Source organism: Protopterus annectens, chromosome 7.part0, assembly GCF_019279795.1.
Source record: "Protopterus annectens isolate FY-2018-M chromosome 7.part0, PAN1.0, whole genome shotgun sequence".
NCBI classification, from domain to species: Eukaryota; Metazoa; Chordata; order Ceratodontiformes; family Protopteridae; genus Protopterus; species Protopterus annectens.
This window is the reverse complement of record NC_056739.1, coordinates 108418012-108434611: the sequence shown is the minus strand read 5'-3', so window position 1 is coordinate 108434611 and position 16600 is coordinate 108418012. Positions and strand designations below refer to the sequence as shown.

Genomic DNA, 16600 nt, shown 5'->3' with positions numbered 1-16600 from the left:
AGCTACAGATTCATAGGCAGTGGTTGTGGTTAAGGTTAGAGAGGTATGGGTACTGCTGTTTACTAATGACAGGATGGAGTTGATGAAATGAGAGCTGAAGTGTGCAGAGATGCTTAGATTGGGATTTAGGTGGGTTGGTGAAGGGATGATAGCTTGTCCTGGATTTAATAGTTGTTTAATGGACTATTATTATGTTATTAATTATATTATATTATTATTCTATGAACTTTCTAAGTTTGTAATAGCAGTATTTAAAAAGTGTCCCTATTTTGGGGCGTTTGTCCAAATTTCTTGCTTTAAGAAGGTGAGGTGTACGAATCTGTTCGTTCTACTACTACTACTGTAACTCTTCCATCACGAGATTTGAAGTGACAAAGTTAAGCTGCATTTCCAGCTTCCTACCACCAGAGGGACGCAGGTCGTTTCAGAAAGGAGGCGTACGACTCGGGAGCAGAAGTTTCCTTTCCTCTCTGCCCGGCAGCACATAGTGACATCTCGCGGTGTTAGGGGAGGATGCGAGAATTGTTTGCAGCCAAGTTTTGAGCTATTCAGTGAGTTTGCATTGGGAGTGTAATTGTTGACCTCCTGTTTTGTGCACGGCTTGTACCCGGCGATTGTTCTATAAATTCTTGGATTCTGTCTTGTGCCCGTGGGTGCTCTGATAATCCTCTTGCAGCTGGCGGCCCGCCCACGGTGTTGCCCTTGTTACCGGAATTCGCGTTTGCGTTGCAGGGCAGGTGGGTGCTAGGAGCTGGGGGACGTTGCACGGTCGTTGCAAGTGGCGCGCGACCTGGTTGTCCCTCTCAGGACCTAGGTGATTGCGTGGGTCTTGGGTAGCGGGTGACGGTTCCCCTCTCGTTGCAGCGGCTGTAGCCGCCGCCATGTCTAAAGTCAGGCCAACGTTTTACCGGCAGGAACTGAACAAGACTATCTGGGAGGTTCCCGTGAGATACCAGAATCTGAGCCCTGTGGGGTCCGGTGCTTATGGATCTGTCTGGTAAGAACGGTTGTGACAGCTGTACAGAGTGTGTTTGGCAAGACAGCAAGGTGTGCAGGGAAGCCCTCGGGTAGTTTTAGGGCAGAAGATGTACTTCTCAGAGTAATCTTGAAGAAGGAGAAACTGCGATTTGTGTAGCATTTGGAGAGCCACTGTTCACGGTGACCGAATTGTTTGTTGTCTGATGATACAAGTATAGGAATGTTTGCATGGGAGAGGGTGCCCTCCCCCACCAACACACGAATGTACAACTTTTCCGATGACAGCTTAGGTTAAGAATGCCTGTTGTGGTGCGTAACTGGAGTAATGGCTTCTGTTACCCTTACAGGTCACGATCCCTTAGAGTGACAGTACAGGGTGCAGTGTTCGTTGGACTTACTCATGCTGTATTTTTTTTAAACGTTACTGTTGCTTTTGAAGTTGCCTAGTGGTGCTGGTTACTCGTTTGGGTATGTCAGTGTTGTGTTGCAGCACATTGCATCAGAGCAGTTACTTTGCACTGGATTCCTGTTGGACATGTAGCTGTGCACACCTGCATAGTGCTAGGATCCATGAGCCCGGTGAGGCAATCCCTGAACACAGTTACACTTGAATGCACACTCGTTGCTTTTTTTCGCAACTGTTGGATGAGAGAGGCTGTGTGAAGCAGTGTTTTTTGCTGTGAGGTCCTGCTGTCATTTACTGGAACTGCAGGGATTTGATAAGCGTGCAGCAGTCAGTCAGCTTTAGATCATGCTGATGCCAGCTAAGCTTTGCTCTATATGGGATGGGCTGTCGGTTTGTGGAAATGTAATCTTTCACTTCTAGTGTCTGTAGCGTTTAGTCAAATTCCCTGAAGGTGTAAATCAGGTGCCTTCATTTGAGAGGAACTGAGATCTGTTTCAGTGTCGAGAGGAACTGGGGCTTTTTAAAAGTCACGTAATTTGTTATGCTATTATTGATATGTAGATTCGAATTCCTTATGATGTGTAGTATTACAGAAAGTAATGGAGTGCCTTCCTGTATTGTGTTATGTTATTGAGCAAACAACCGTGTTGCTATTTTGTAGTACTCTGCAGAGCTATTTATTTCATTTAAGTAGATGGGCCTTGGACCCTCTTGACATGCGACCCGAGTAGAGTGAAGTTGTACAAGTTACAGAACGTCAACCTTGTACTGCATTTGACATTGATATAGGGAGCTAGAGATAATTATTGAAAAAATAGTAAGCAACTGCCTTATTAATATGACCGTGGAAGAGAATTTGAATTTATTCATGGTGTTGTGTTGGATATGGTGTGTGACACCATTACGGTTCTTTATAAATATTACAGAACTGGAGGAACAGTTAACTGCCACTATGGTGTACAGTAAGTAGTGGTTCATCATAGTGATGTGCCTTTTGAAATGATAGATATTGAATCAGTATTGGTACAAGTGTGTATTCACTACACTTTTCTAACTTTTAAAAGCAACAAATTAGTAGAGTTCAATTTCATAATAGTAGACGGAAGGTTGATTAAACCACAGTCATAACTTGTGTGAATTTTAACATGATGCACACTTTGTTCTTTGTATGTTTTGCATTTTGTCTGTCTGTAGGGGTTTGTAGTATTTGGATTGCAGAACATTATAAATGATTAGGAAATGCACATTTTAGGTGTCATTGTGCAATGTGTGATGTAACTCGACAGTACAGAAGGCTTTGTGAGCTTACAAAGTGCTGCACCTTTTGGTGTGTGATACTGATGGGTGATGTATTTTTGCTCTTTTTCGATTTATAAGCTGTGAGCAGTATGTGGTGCACTCTGTACAGTAGTGTTTACATACATTGTGCATGCATGTAGTTAGCTGAGTGTATATGTCTACTTTTGCAATATATGTGTAACATACAAAATAATCTAGTAAAACTGGTGTTTATGAAAATGCCTTGGTATGGTAAGCTTATAGAAGAAAATGTGAAAAAATGAACATCTGTTGTGCTTGTAGCCCACCCTAAGATGTAGTGCTTCAAAGATTACAGCTGTAGTTTTGGCATGCAGCTTGAGGCCCATAGCTGTATTTTAAGGCACTTTCGTAATCTGAAGAATTCTTGTGCAAGTGTTGCATCAGAAGGGGAACAAATAGGAAATCCCGCAGTCCGTAGTGTGAATTGTAACTGCAGTAACCAAGTTAATGGTTGGCTTCCATTTTGCTTGAATTTTTTTTTTTTTTTTTTGCAATGTAAGATGTACTTTAAGTTGCTGATCCACTTTGATCACATGTGTGGAAGTTTTGCGTTTGAGAACATTGCAGTTATTTTCTCTGCACTCTGCAGCACTGCTTGCGACTGAGTTTTGTTGTGCAGTGCAAAAACAGAATTTATTTGTAGAAAGTAAGAATTGTTAAAATTAGTGAATGGAATTTTTAGAATTGATCTCACTTTTGTTAAGCTAGTACATGTTCGACAAGCATGCTTTGTACCCTGTGTTTTATGCACATTCCGGCTGTTAAGCTCTAGATCGTTGCAGACCCACATTACGAGACTCTGCTGCCCAAATAGTTTGAAGCTGCTCTTGATTTCTTTTATATGGCTGTTTGCATCTTGATAGTTGGTTTACTTGAATTGCAGGTTTGTGGTCAATTTCAGATTAGCCAGTCAGTGGGAATATGGTGGGACTATTCCCCCCCCCCCCCCATTTTGCTTTTTGGGTTTACATTGTCCTGCTTCCCCTGGCATGGGTGGGGGGTGAGTGTGCATGCACAAATATGAGCAGGTTAGGGCTAGGTAAGTGGATAATTTTTAAGGGCGTTTAAGAGCAAAGGTTAGAGAAAAGATTAAATTAGGGTACGATTTTTGTGTGTGTATGTATGCCTCACAGCAAGAGGTTCTCTGGTTCGATCCTCAGGTGGGGTCTGTGTGGAGTCTGCATGTCCTCCCTGTGGTCGCGTGGGTTTTCTCCGGGTGCTCCAGTTTCCTCCCACATCCCAAAGACATGCTGTAGGTGGATTGGACACTCTAAATTGGCCCTAGGTGTGCATGTGTGTGCCTTCTGTGGAAGGTTGGGCGCCGGGCTGGGAACTCGACACTGTAAAACTCCACTACCAATCATGAACGGACAGGTAATCCGCTGTGGCGACCCCTAACCAGGAAAAGCCGAAAGAAGAATGTGTGTGTATATATGTGTTTATGTATGTATGCATGTGTGTGTGTGTGTGTGTGTGTGTGTGTGTGGTGCTCTTGCACATGTTGCTTGCCTCCTTAATGGTAGTGTTATGGAAAGGGTTTTTGTAAGATGAGGTGCAGGGTTAGGGCTAGCACATTTTATTAGGCCTTGCACACTTTACTATTAAGGGCTAACCTTAACCCTGTTCCTACACTTCAGTTTAGAAAAACTCTTACACTAACAATGCTAGTGTTCAGACAAGTTGTGTTTGAAGTTAGTGGTAGGGTTAATGGATCACAAAAGCAAAGTATTTGTTTTCCTTTTGTGATCTGTTATATTTTGACTGAACCGCAGTACGTCAAACTATCGAATTAGTGAACACTTGCAATACCAATTAGTACTTCAAGCAGTGGCCGTAGATCTAGAAACATACACAGCAGAATTTTTGTAGTTCTGTTTTGTTCCTTCCACTGGGGTCATATAACAATTCAGGCTGTATGATTCACAGCTATGTTGTAATTTACAGCTGCATTTTTTCTTATTCTAGGGCCCAGCCTTCGCGTAATTTTGAATGTTATATATCCATGTGAAAAGTAATGCACAGTTTAAACGTATTCGAATATGTACAAAGGAAAGCAATAGCCACACTAACGTTGCATGCAGTCTAGTTCTGAATGAAATAAGGCTCATTTGATGCTAAACTGGTCCTCCAGAAATAATTGTGTATTTTATTGGGCATGTTTTTTGGGATGCATTGATCTGTGCTTACTCAAAAGCCTTGGCAATGTCCTGGCTTGTACGTTTATGAAAATATCATCAGTTGTAGTGGTGTAACAGGTAGTGCACTCTCCTTTGGTACAGAAGGCTATGGTGCTATTTCCTCACAAGGCAGATAGATTGCAGACATTGCATTCATTGCAGCATTAGGGAGGGTGCTGCACTCCTAAGTGTGCCACCCTTCGTGTGAGACATTGAACAGAGGCCTCATCTCCTAGCTCAGGTGGATGTAAAAGATTTCATGGTACCTATCGAAAAGAGTAGGGGAAATTCACCAATGCCCGGGTCATATATCCCCTAGCAGTATAAAATACCACCTCTAGTCTCCCCTGCAAAGAGGTCTCTAGCCTAGTGGGAATAACCTGGTCTGCAAAGATAACCTGGTCTGCAGAGAATGAGTACCTAAAAAAAAAAAAAAAAAGCATCCTGGACTTCATGACCTGTTACTCTTTCAAAAATGCTCAAATAGGTTAAACAGGCATTCTGTTTTTTACAAAGTCGAACTGGTGCGTGTCCAGACTTATAAGCGCACTTGCATTGTTGTGTGTTAGTTCAGCTGTAATACATTTTATACCCTTATAGATAATATCAATGAGATTGATATCCCTGTAATACCAGGCAGTGGAAGGACCACCCTTATACAGGACGCCATAAGAGCTGCTTTCCAGACCTCGTAGAGGGATCGGATGTTGCTTAGTGGGAGTTGGCACTTCCAGGGATATTGTCTGTACCCATGGAACCATTCATTTTGGAAAGTGTCAAAAAGTCCAGCGTAATTTCAGGAGTGGACTTTTGAGGGGAAATGGGAGGGCAGAGGGGTGAGTGGATGGGTAAAGCTAGAAGAGAATTTGTGAAAATATTAGCAGTACCTTTGGACTCGGATGTAGGTACCGTTAGAGATGAGCCAAGTTATTTGTTGTGTTCAAGTTTCCAAATATAGCTGAAGAAAACATTATGGTTGTCTTGAATTCCTGATGTTTGATCATGCATTCTATCCTGTGCCGTAGTACTTGTTTGATTTATGTTTAATGTTTCCATCATTTGCTGACCACATTGCTGCAGTATGGCTTTGTGCTTGCATGTTGTTTCTCTTACTCCAGTTGCACCCCCCCCCCATACCTGTATTACTGAAATGGTTAATTTTATCTTTCTTTCAGCAGTGTTAAAGCTAAGCATGTTAATTTTTCTTGGCTCAATTTAAGTATCTTTTTATGGACTATTTGCATTATTGAATATGTCCTAACTGTAAAGTTTTGGGACTTATTTTTTGTAACTTACTTTAATTGAACATAAGATGCTTTTACTGTTTAGTATTCCATATTTTTCACAGCCTTCTTTTGGCCACTTTTTACACCACTTTGATGTACTTTTTGGACCTAAGTAAGGTTTTTACCTTACGTGGAATATAATTCTTTCTTTTTTAAGTTTTTGCTTTATTAATTTTATTGTTGTTTCTAATTTTAACTTTTATGGGAGTGTGTTTAACGTTTGGCTTGGCAGTAAAGTTTCTAGCCATCTTTTGTGGCCACAGAATATATTTATGCATTTTACGTCTTTTCTTTTTTAATATTTTATTTATAGTTTTGTTTTTTATCTGTTTGGTTTGAGATTTTGCAGTGTCTTCTGTAACTACTTATGTCCTACTTATAGTCTTTTTTTTATGTTTTATTCATATCCAATCCTTCTTCCCAGACACTTGAAGCATGGCTCATGGATGCACAGAAAGCTTTCCATGGAGTCATGTAGGATTTTATGAGTAGGGCAATTGCAACACTTGTATTTCTTGATAGGACAGTTTATAAAAGGTTAAAAGCAAACCATACAGTGAGGGTTCATGTCTGACAAGCTGTGTTTGAACAAGGGGACCAGACCCCCCCCCCGTTTTATATTTAAAGCCATTGGCAAAGAAAGTAAGAGACCCTCAAATGTAAAAATGTAACTGGTATGGTAATCAGAAAAGTTAGCTTTATTTGCTGATTTTTATTTTGTACTTGTTTAAATCAATAAAAGGACACTTTGGTGTTGTAGAGCATTTTGAGAGTTTTAAGTCTTTTTGGGTAATACAATTAGTAAAGATAAAACAGATGACTGTTATTGGTTTTATGTTCCCATACATTAATTGGTTCAGCAGTACCCATATTTATGAGGACATGATAAAATGAAGTGTTTAGGTGTATGGATTAAAAAAGGATTCTGTTAAAGAAGCTAAGGAAAGATTTGCAGGAAGACAAAACAAAAGATAATACAATAACTGAGAAACTGGAAGCTCTTTGTTATGGATAGTATGGTATGCGCAGTGAAAATGTTTTGTGCCCTTTAGTTTTATGTACAGGTCAGGCATATTTTTATCAACCAGAATAGAAGTTGTGGACAACAATAGATTTAAAGAAGTTTTTATTTGGGAGGGGAATGGATTGAGATAAGTTGATCTTCTCCGCAGAACATCGATGGTTTATGATTACCTGATTTGAATGGATACTTTACGGTTATGCATTTAATGCTGATATTATTGCTGCAAACAGAAGGTTATAAATTAAAGTGGAAGGGGGTGGTTGTGAAATGTAGGGGGAGTTGAGAAATAAGGACACAACAGGATTTTGGATGCAGCCTAGTAATGTGAATAACTACAACCGTACAGAACATTGTATTCATAAAGTACTAGAAAGTGTGCTAAAACTAAGCCATCACGGGAATGGTGAAATGAGATTTTGCATATAGGGATGACTGCATGTAGGGGCATAGAAAATAGCCAAGAGGGTTTGGAAATTACTGGAGAAAGTTGGCAAAAAAAAGGGTGTTGGGAACAAGTAACTAGTAATAGATCGGAATCAGGTCAAGCAAGTTTAGATAGCAGGTTGGGACTGCTTTCCACGGCATGGATTGATATCTGATTATGGGCAAAGAGTAGGGGTGGGGCAGTGCTGAATGAAAGACCTGCACGGGTAGATTTGTTTTAGTTGAGTGTAGAACAGAAGCTGCTGTTTAAAAAAGGGGTAATCAGTAGGGCATGTAAAACGTTGCATGTTAACTATATGAGTAAATCTGAGGAGATTAAAAAAGAGTGGAAAGTCAATTTACAGAGAAACAGCAAGGGTGACATTTCATCTGTTTGGCTTCCAAGTATGCAACAAAGTGTAAAAGGTTTGAGAGTTTTGCTTGAAGTGTTTGCATAGATATTTTTATACCCCAAGCAGATAATTAAAATTTCCTTGGTAAAAAGCATGTAGGCAATGTGATGGGATAGTGATAACAAGCGACATATTTTTTTGGTGAGTGTAACTTATTTAAAAAAAAATCCTCACAGAATACAGTGTCAAAAATGTTGGGGGGACAAAAGGCTGTTAGTAAGGAAATTGCTCTCTTGAGCTGGGACACAGGGTCTACATTGCATAGACAAACATAGTAAGGCCTTAAGTTTATCTTTGTTGGCTACTAAAAATCATTTGCTAGAAGATGGAAGTCAAAATTTAAGCCAACTATAATCAAAGTACTGAAAATTGTAAATGAGCTAAATTAACTGTAGATGGAAAGTTTAGAAAAGGTAAGGAACAAACAGCATAGAAACAAATGGAATTTGTTGGAACAATTTATACGGAATAGTAAACCAGATCTCAAGCAACTGGCCAAAAAAATCAAAGTAATAACAGTACAATTTTCTTGTATTGCAGTTTTTGTAGCCCCCCCCCCTGTAGAAACGTACCTTATGTTGTTTGAGTTTTAAAAAGGAAGGAATAAAGTTCCTCTTTCCCCAACCTGAGAACAAGTCAAACCAAACAAACAGTATAGGGTACAGTATCAGTCAGGCCTATTTTTAATAGTAACTCTCAAGCAACCAGAAACTGCAGTTATCTGGCATCTGCCAAGCCCCATGAGTGCCGCTTACCTGAGAGTTTACTGAATAATGTTTAAAAACAGGAGGGCATAAGTTGAGCAATTTATGATGTTGGACTGAATGATAATTGTTGAAAATGTGTATGTACTGCATGAACATGTAGAAATGTTTCTCTTTTCTAGTAATGTATGTCTGCCTATTTTTTCAGTAATTTAATAAAGGTGCTTTAAAAAGCCTGGCTTGTATTTGTGGAAGGGTGGCGATCTCGGCAAAACAGAGCTGGTCATTACTCCCACTGTTATTTTGTAGTGTGGGGAGGGGTCTGACTTTAAGGCTACAGTGTCGCTGTGTATGTAGTGCTCCTCTGCCATAAGGTGAAACTTCTTGCACACAAACCTAGTTTTGCCCTGCATAATACCCTCTGCTGAGCTGGGGTAAATAGGTTGGATCTGCTTTTCTTGTCATACCAGTGAGAGTGCTGTCTTTCGGTTTCTGATTCATTTGTGGTACACTAGGTATTATGTCTGACAATGGGTAGTTTTAGATCTGGCATTTGTTAGAAAGACCTTGGTAGGTGATGAGTTTGCAGCTTTGGTGCTGCATGGTTTCTTTGCAGCGCAGCACCACTGTGTGGTGATACTTGCAGCTTTAGTGCTGCCTGAGATCGTTGTAGTGCAGCACCACTGCGTGGTAATACTTGTAGTTTTATTGCTGCCTTTGCGGTGCAGCATCACTGTGTGATACTTGCAGCTTTAGTGCTGCCTGGATTCTTTGTGGTGCAGTATCACTTGGTGATACTTGCAGCTTTAGTGCTGCCTGGGTTCTTTGCATGGTGATACTTGCAGCTTTAGTGCTGCCTGGGTTCTTTGCATGGTGAGTGATGCTTGCAGCTTTAGTGCTGCCTGGGTTCTTTGCATGGTGAGTGATACTTGCAGCTTTAGTGCTGCCTGGGTTCTTTGCATGGTGATGCTTGCAGCTTTAGTGCTGCCTGGGTTCTTTGCATGGTGATGCTTGCAGCTTTAGTGCTGCCTGGGTTCTTTGCATGGTGATGCTTGCAGCTTTAGTGCTGCCTGGGTTCTTTGCATGGTGATGCTTGCAGCTTTAGTGCTGCCTGGGATCTTTGCATGGTGATGCTTGCAGCTTTAGTGCTGCCTGGGTTCTTTGCGCACGACTGCATGGTGACACTTGCAGTTTTAGTGCTGCCTGGGCTCTTTGCGGTGCAGCACCACTGCTTGGTTGAGGCTAGAGACTGGTGCTGTATCATTCGCTCATACAACTGAAAAAGGCAAGAACTGAAACTTAAAATCAACCATAATTTGCACCTGAACTTATGGAATTTAATCTGCTGTATTTAGAAGCCAGCTGTGGATATCTGATTGTGTACTATCCATCAGTTAGTGTGAGGATTCTTCTTTAGGAATTAATCAAACACTTGTGTTTTCATTTCTGATGACTCCCAGGTAACTTTATCACGGTTGATTTAAATGTCAAAGTTAACAAGCACTTGGTGGGTTTTACAAAAGATTTCCGTTAAGTTATGAAGGGATTTGGGTTTGCTTAGGTCAAGGTGTTTATTTGTACTTGCTGGCACTCTTTAGTTAGCGTCCCGTTTAGGAATGACTAACGGTGAGTCAGTGGTGGAACCAGTCACTTGGTCTCGTACTCCTTGATTCAGGTTATGGTTGCCCAGCTTTAGGGTGGGGTGGCTGTACTTTAAATTTGCTACAGCGTGGAAATCTTGAGATGATCACCCAGGTATTTTGTGTTAAAGGCTTCAATATTGTTGTGCCATTGATTTTACAGGGCTCTTTGCAGCCTACATCAAGGCACTGACTGCTTCACGTGATCTTTTGGACTTTTTTATATGACTAGTTAAGTTTTCTTATTGTAAGCCATAACTTGACTTTGAACTCTGCAAGCTTAAGAGGACTGGTATAAGATTACAGTACAGATGGCACTAACGTTGTGCTTGAGGGCAGGGTTTTACTGGACAGTTTTCTATACTATGCTGACATCTCTTTGAGGAAGTCTCTTTCTTGATCTTGCCCTAAGAAAATCTCTGCAGCTCCAACTGGATGTGCACCATTTCCCAGATGTACGGTCCATTCTGTCTTTCCACCCAAAAATGTTCTCTCTTGATGTGGAGTATGTCTTGGCTGTTGAGTAGTCTGCAAAGCTCACTTCTGCCAGATCATAGATTGCCCAGAGTGTGCTCAAAGGAGTTATGAGCATTTGCTGTCTTGGAGATAGTGTGAGTTTTTACCACCTGACTGATGGCTTGTGTTTTCAGTAAGCTCGCTTTTACCATTGGGCTAGATGACTGAAAGTTGGTTGAAGCTCATGTCAGCTGGGATGGTTTTTGTGGTTGTTTGTGTTACTTGACAGGATTTGTTTGTACCAGTTTTCACACCAAAATAACTTGTAGTGAGGATAGACTACATAATTTGGGAGAGAGATCCACCGCTAGGCTAACACTGACAAACCAGGTTTCAATCATTGTCAAATATTCTGTTTTTCCCCTCAGGATCATTGTCCTATTTGAGCACCGTAATCTGTCTGAATCTTCGTGCTGGGGTGCATCTATTGGTATCAAGCTGGATTAATTGCAGTGAGTGCAGAACTCGGCAGCTTAGCTACTTAATGAGATCCCAGTTTCCATGTTAATCTGCTAGTTCTGAGCACCCTCCCCTGGCTGCTGGTTAAACAGTGCTCACTATTTAAGGTCGTGCTCCTGATCACCTTACCTCTGCATGACTTTGGTCTTGCTATGTTAAGGCAGATGATTGGTAGCTGTTTGTTTTACTGGTGTGCTGGTCATTCCGTAGGTGTGACCAGAGGATTCAACTTTTGGTTATTTTACTTGGGGAGGGATGCTTTTCCATAATCTATTGCTGGACTGACTTGGAATGTCTCACACACACATTGCTTTTAAGTGAGAAGTAAGAGATGATCTTTTTCAGTCTGGCTTGTAATGTCTAGCTTGGTACTTGAGTGCAATGTTTATTCTTCATTTTATTTCACAGTATTTTCTAAGTTGTTTGTTTTCTCTTGATTTGTGTTTTAAGTTTTATTGTGTAGTTTTTTTGTTTATGGCAGGGTAAATTCTGTGTTGCAGGTTTAATTAGGAAGTGCTTTATTTTGAAATGTATTACCTTCTTTATGGAATGGGTGTCCTCTGCTAACTTGGAATTGTTTTATTCCATTCTCTGTGTACTTGTTAAGGCTTGATATGATCCTTAGCCAGGTACTGTACTAAATGTCTCAAGGAATGCATCCTTGGAGGACATCATAATTTGCTTCTTCTGTTGGTGATGGGCTGTGTTCTGTTGGACTTGGTATATGCACTTGATTTTGATACGTAACTTGCTTGTGTCTCAGCAGCACTTTGTCACAACCATGATACTTGTGTCCTTGTCAGTGATGAAGGTTTGCCTCTTCTGGAATTGTGTGAGTGTTCCAAGTTTGCCTCAAATGTAGTAGATATTCATATACAGCAGTGCACCATTCCTTTTGGGTGCTTGTTTCCATCCAAGATGCTGGTCAATCCCAGAACTCGGTTGAAGGAAGTGGATGCTACACTGCAGTGTACATGTCTAGAATGGAGAGCAGCACCTCCGTTTTATATACAGGTAGTGAAGGCAGACAATAAACTTATCACAGATAGACTTAATGGCATTAGATATGCCTGCGGATGAATGGCTTGTGGGATATAGAGTGTCTCTTGGGTTAGAACTTGAGTACCAGTGCATTAGGCTGCAGATAGTGCCTCGTGGTTATTTGGTGCCTAATGTGTACAGTACTGGGTTAAAATGTATGTTGTGTGCCATGGCCTTTTATCATGCTAATTTGATAGTAGTAAGAGTGAAGTGCCAATTTATATACAAGCTGAAGCTAATTTGATAGTAAGAGTGAAGTGCCAATTTATACGCAAGTTGAACTGTGGCATGGGTTTGAAGTGATGGCAGAGTGCCAGATCTATTTTGTACTTTCCATCTCTGTTGTGGGACTGCTATATCCACATTTTGTCAGGGATGGGGGGTGACCCATGCAGTTTGGGTGAGCACGAACCTGACAGTTCAGCAGGCTGCCCTTGTGCAGAGTGAAGGGTTGCCCATCACTAACTCCCATTCTCATGCTGTGATGGAAACGTTACCCTGAATACATGACCTGCAGCTAGTTGCCCTTGTCCGTAACCCAGTGGGCAGTCTGACCTGCAGCTAGTTGCCCTTGTCTGTAACCCAGTGGTCACTCTGACCTGCAGCTAGTTGCCCTTGTCTGTAACCCAGTGGTCACTCTGACCTGCAGCTAGTTGCCCTTGTCTGTAACCCAGTGGTCACTGACCTGCAGCTAGTTGCCCTTGTCTGTAACCCAGTGGTCACTCTGACCTGCAGCTAGTTCTTGGCTGTAACCCAGCGGTCACTCTTCACAAATCATCTGCTTCTTTGTGGCAAGTGGAGACATTCATGTAACAATAAGTTCAGCATTCCTGGAGTGGGATCTCAAGTGAGATTTTAAATGTCACATGTTTTACTTACAGCATGACTATGCATACAGTGTGTTTTGCAGGTTCTTATTGACTGAAGGTGAATGTCAGCGTTGAAGCTTGCTGGGAGATGGTAAACTGATGTAGGTATAAGGGGGAAATGGTCTGGTGTTTGATTTTAGAAGTACTTTGAGAGCATAAGTGCGAACACACATTACACATTCTGAATGCTTGCAAGTGAGTTGATACACTTAAAAAACACATGGAGATGCCCTGGAGTGGAGCAGATTTTTGTTTGTATGGCTTTATTTTTGTAGGTGTTGTCATTTTATTATTTTTGCAAATGTTTTGACTGGTAGATTCTGTGCCTGACCTAGTATGGTTTCTTTTTCACCCTCTGGGCTTGGTGGTCTTTGAATTGGGAGGGCAGAGAGAGACTTGTAGAGAGAATGAAGTAGATGTGTGTGTTTTGTTTTTTTGTACAAAGGAGATCTTACATTTTTTTCTATTACAAGTGTTTTCTGCTGTATTTCATGTGGCGTGTTTAAGAAATGGTAGTAAAGGTAGGTTCATAAATATTAAATGTCAGCAGTTTTGTGATGATAAAAGGCCATATGCCGAAAAGACAAACAACATTAAATTTGGAAAGTGAAATGGAAATTTAGAGACTTGGTACTGATTTGCAAAAGAAAAGGCAAACTGTGGTAGTTCCCTTTCAATTTTAGACTAAGCTATGGATACAGCTTTGCCAATAGCTGCAGAGGTTTTCTGCTTTAACCTTTCTATGGGCAGACACTTTCCTCTGTCAATCCTTTTTTTCTAACTGACTTTTAGCTTTTTACTGTTGTTGCTGTTACTGTCCTGGTTGCATTTTTTTGCTAACCTCCTTCACCTCCCCCACTACATCCTTTTCACCTGTTGTAGGACCAGATATTTTGCCATAATTACTGACCTTGCATTACTGTGTAGCTAAACTGTCTGCCTTCTGTTTTTGCCTTTCATCTTTTTCTGCACACTGTGTTCATATCCCTTATGCCTCCATTCCTGACCTGCTGCCATAGCTTGTTTTAGTGTCTCTTCTCTAACTCCTACTTAATCCTTTCCCCCACAGTACAGCATGCTTCTTTCTGCTGCAGTCCCACACCATTTTCTCTTTTAATTTGTTCTTTTTCCTCGTGTTACAAAATGTAATGTAGCACGGTCATCATTTAACAGTATCTTACCTGGATATCATGACACCTGCTACATCGGTTAGGAACACATCCAAAATTTTGTCCTTTTTGTACAGTCTTGGACTAGTCCACTGATTTCCTTATAGTCTAAGACCTCAGTCGACTCCCACACCCTATCTGTTGCAGAGAATGAAATATTTTAATTAGCAAGGTAACTGACTGACAGTACCCAATGTTGCCCTTTTCTTTCTATTCCGCTTCTTTATTCTCTTCTGTAGTATCTGAATTCTCCTGCCTCGTGTCTGTGGGACAAAATATCTCATCACTCCACCAGTTTTCCTCCATCCTGTGACATCAGCTGCATTGTTTTGGTTCTGGTTGTTCTGAGCATTTGCTGCCAGTGCTACCGCCTTCTAGGGGGGACTGCCCTGAAGAAGGAAAGGATCACCGGGGTTTACTAGGCTATCGACCCAGAGGTCATTTTAAGCCTAGCTGTTTTATCCCAATGTAATACCAGAGATATGCTAGTCAATACCCAGGATTGCATTTAGTAATGACTGCCCATGTCTAGGAGGATTGTGGGCACTATCCCCGGTAAGAATTTATGGTGCCCCATCCACTCATCCAGGTTCGTTTTGAACAGTGTAATAGAGGTGCTCTGTTTCATGTTAATTGGTAGCCTATTCCAAAGACGTGGAAGTCACTGAGAGACAAATCTGGCCCTCCAGCATGTCATATTTAAGTTGCAGGCCATATTTAGGCCCTTGGAATGGGTAGCTCTAGTCCTGTTTGATTTATGGGTGTGCAGCAAGTTCATTAGGTTTGGGTCTGAGATTGCTCTGTAAGCCAGACATAAGTCCCCCTAAGAAGTCTGTACAATACAGAGTATAGTGACAGGGACTTTAGTTTGGCTGTGTAAGGCATGGGCTGGAGTCCCTTGACCTTCTTTAGTAGAAATCTCTGAGGTTTCTGCAATTGCTGCAGGTGCTTTGTACGGCACATGCCAAATAGGGCATTATACTCAATTATGGGCCTTATTAGGGCCGAGTACAGAGAGGTTATAACCTCTTTTGCTCTTGAGACAGTGCCTCTACTAATCAAGTGTGCTCCGTAGAAAGTCTTACTACAGTAGACAAGTGGTGGATAAGTTAGGGATGGTGCTAGATTAGAACCCTGGCTCACCTTTATTGTGAGCATCAACTTATGGCAGTTGCTACAGGGAAGGTTGAAAGTGAGAATCAAACCCTGTACCTTGTGCCTGAGAGATAAACACCTTAACCGTTATGCCAATCAAATGGATGCCAGCCAGTATTCTAGCAGGCGCTGTCATAGTTGTGGTCAGAAGGGAAATTGGAAATCTACTTGCAGGGGGTAGAGCAGAGCAAGAAGTTGGAACATGCTGTGTGCTGTCATGTGTGCCGAGGCTTTTCTGGCAGGCTGTGTCTGCAGTGACTGACAGTAGGTTGGCAGCCTGTGACAGTAAGGATTGGGCTTTAGGATGTGCTCGCCCATGTGCCAGGATCCGCACCTCCTCAGCCCTCCCACATACCCAGCTTAGAAAGTCATTTCAAGTTGTTGTGGATGCCAGGGCTTGGAGAACAATTCATGCCAGCTTAGATCCCGTCCTGTTAGAGGCACGTTCATCCTTGTTCCCAGTCGTGTTCAAGATGCTTATTTAGGTCTTGACCTTAAGACTGAAGTTGGGTCTTACTCATTCTAGACCACCAACCTGGTGTGCCCCCTTTTTAGTTTGATGTTTGACATCCTATCTGATGCTTGTCTTTGGTAGATTACTACTTTGCTCCTAACTTGTAGAATCCTAGTTCAAATGTTCCTAGTTGAGTACTAGACTAGCTTCCCTTGCAGGCCAATTTAGGCCTAGCCGATTTCTCTTCAAAGGTGAGAATCGAACCCTGTACCTTGTGCCTGTGATGTAGACACCTTAACTATTTTGCCATCCTCCAAACCTTATCTTCTCCCTTTTCTGTCTTGCATCAGGAACTTGTATGTCTCACTCCATCTGGTCACTGACCTGTTATTTCTGTGATACAGACAGTATCCACCTTCCCCACCTGTATAAATGGTTGCAGCGTTATCATCTTCCTACCCAGACTCCTTGCTTTGGTGGTAATAACTGCTTAACCATGCTTCTGGTCAACCTTGTTAATTCATTTGCTATGTTCTGCACTTTTTTTTTTTTTTTATCCTCTGTCT

At 41.5% G+C, this 16600-nt stretch overlaps 1 protein-coding gene across 2 annotated transcripts in view; it reads left to right on the top strand.

Annotated features, from left to right (window-relative positions):
• Positions 1–465: 465 nt before the first annotated feature.
• Positions 466–16600, top strand: part of MAPK14 (mitogen-activated protein kinase 14) — a 1171379-nt gene continuing 1155244 nt past the window's right edge. For both annotated transcript variants that reach the window (XM_044076538.1, XM_044076537.1), the window contains exon 1: positions 466–997. In XM_044076538.1, coding sequence (XP_043932473.1) covers positions 882–997 — 116 coding nt within the window. In that variant the 5' untranslated portion in view covers positions 466–881. The remainder of the gene's footprint in view (positions 998–16600) is intronic.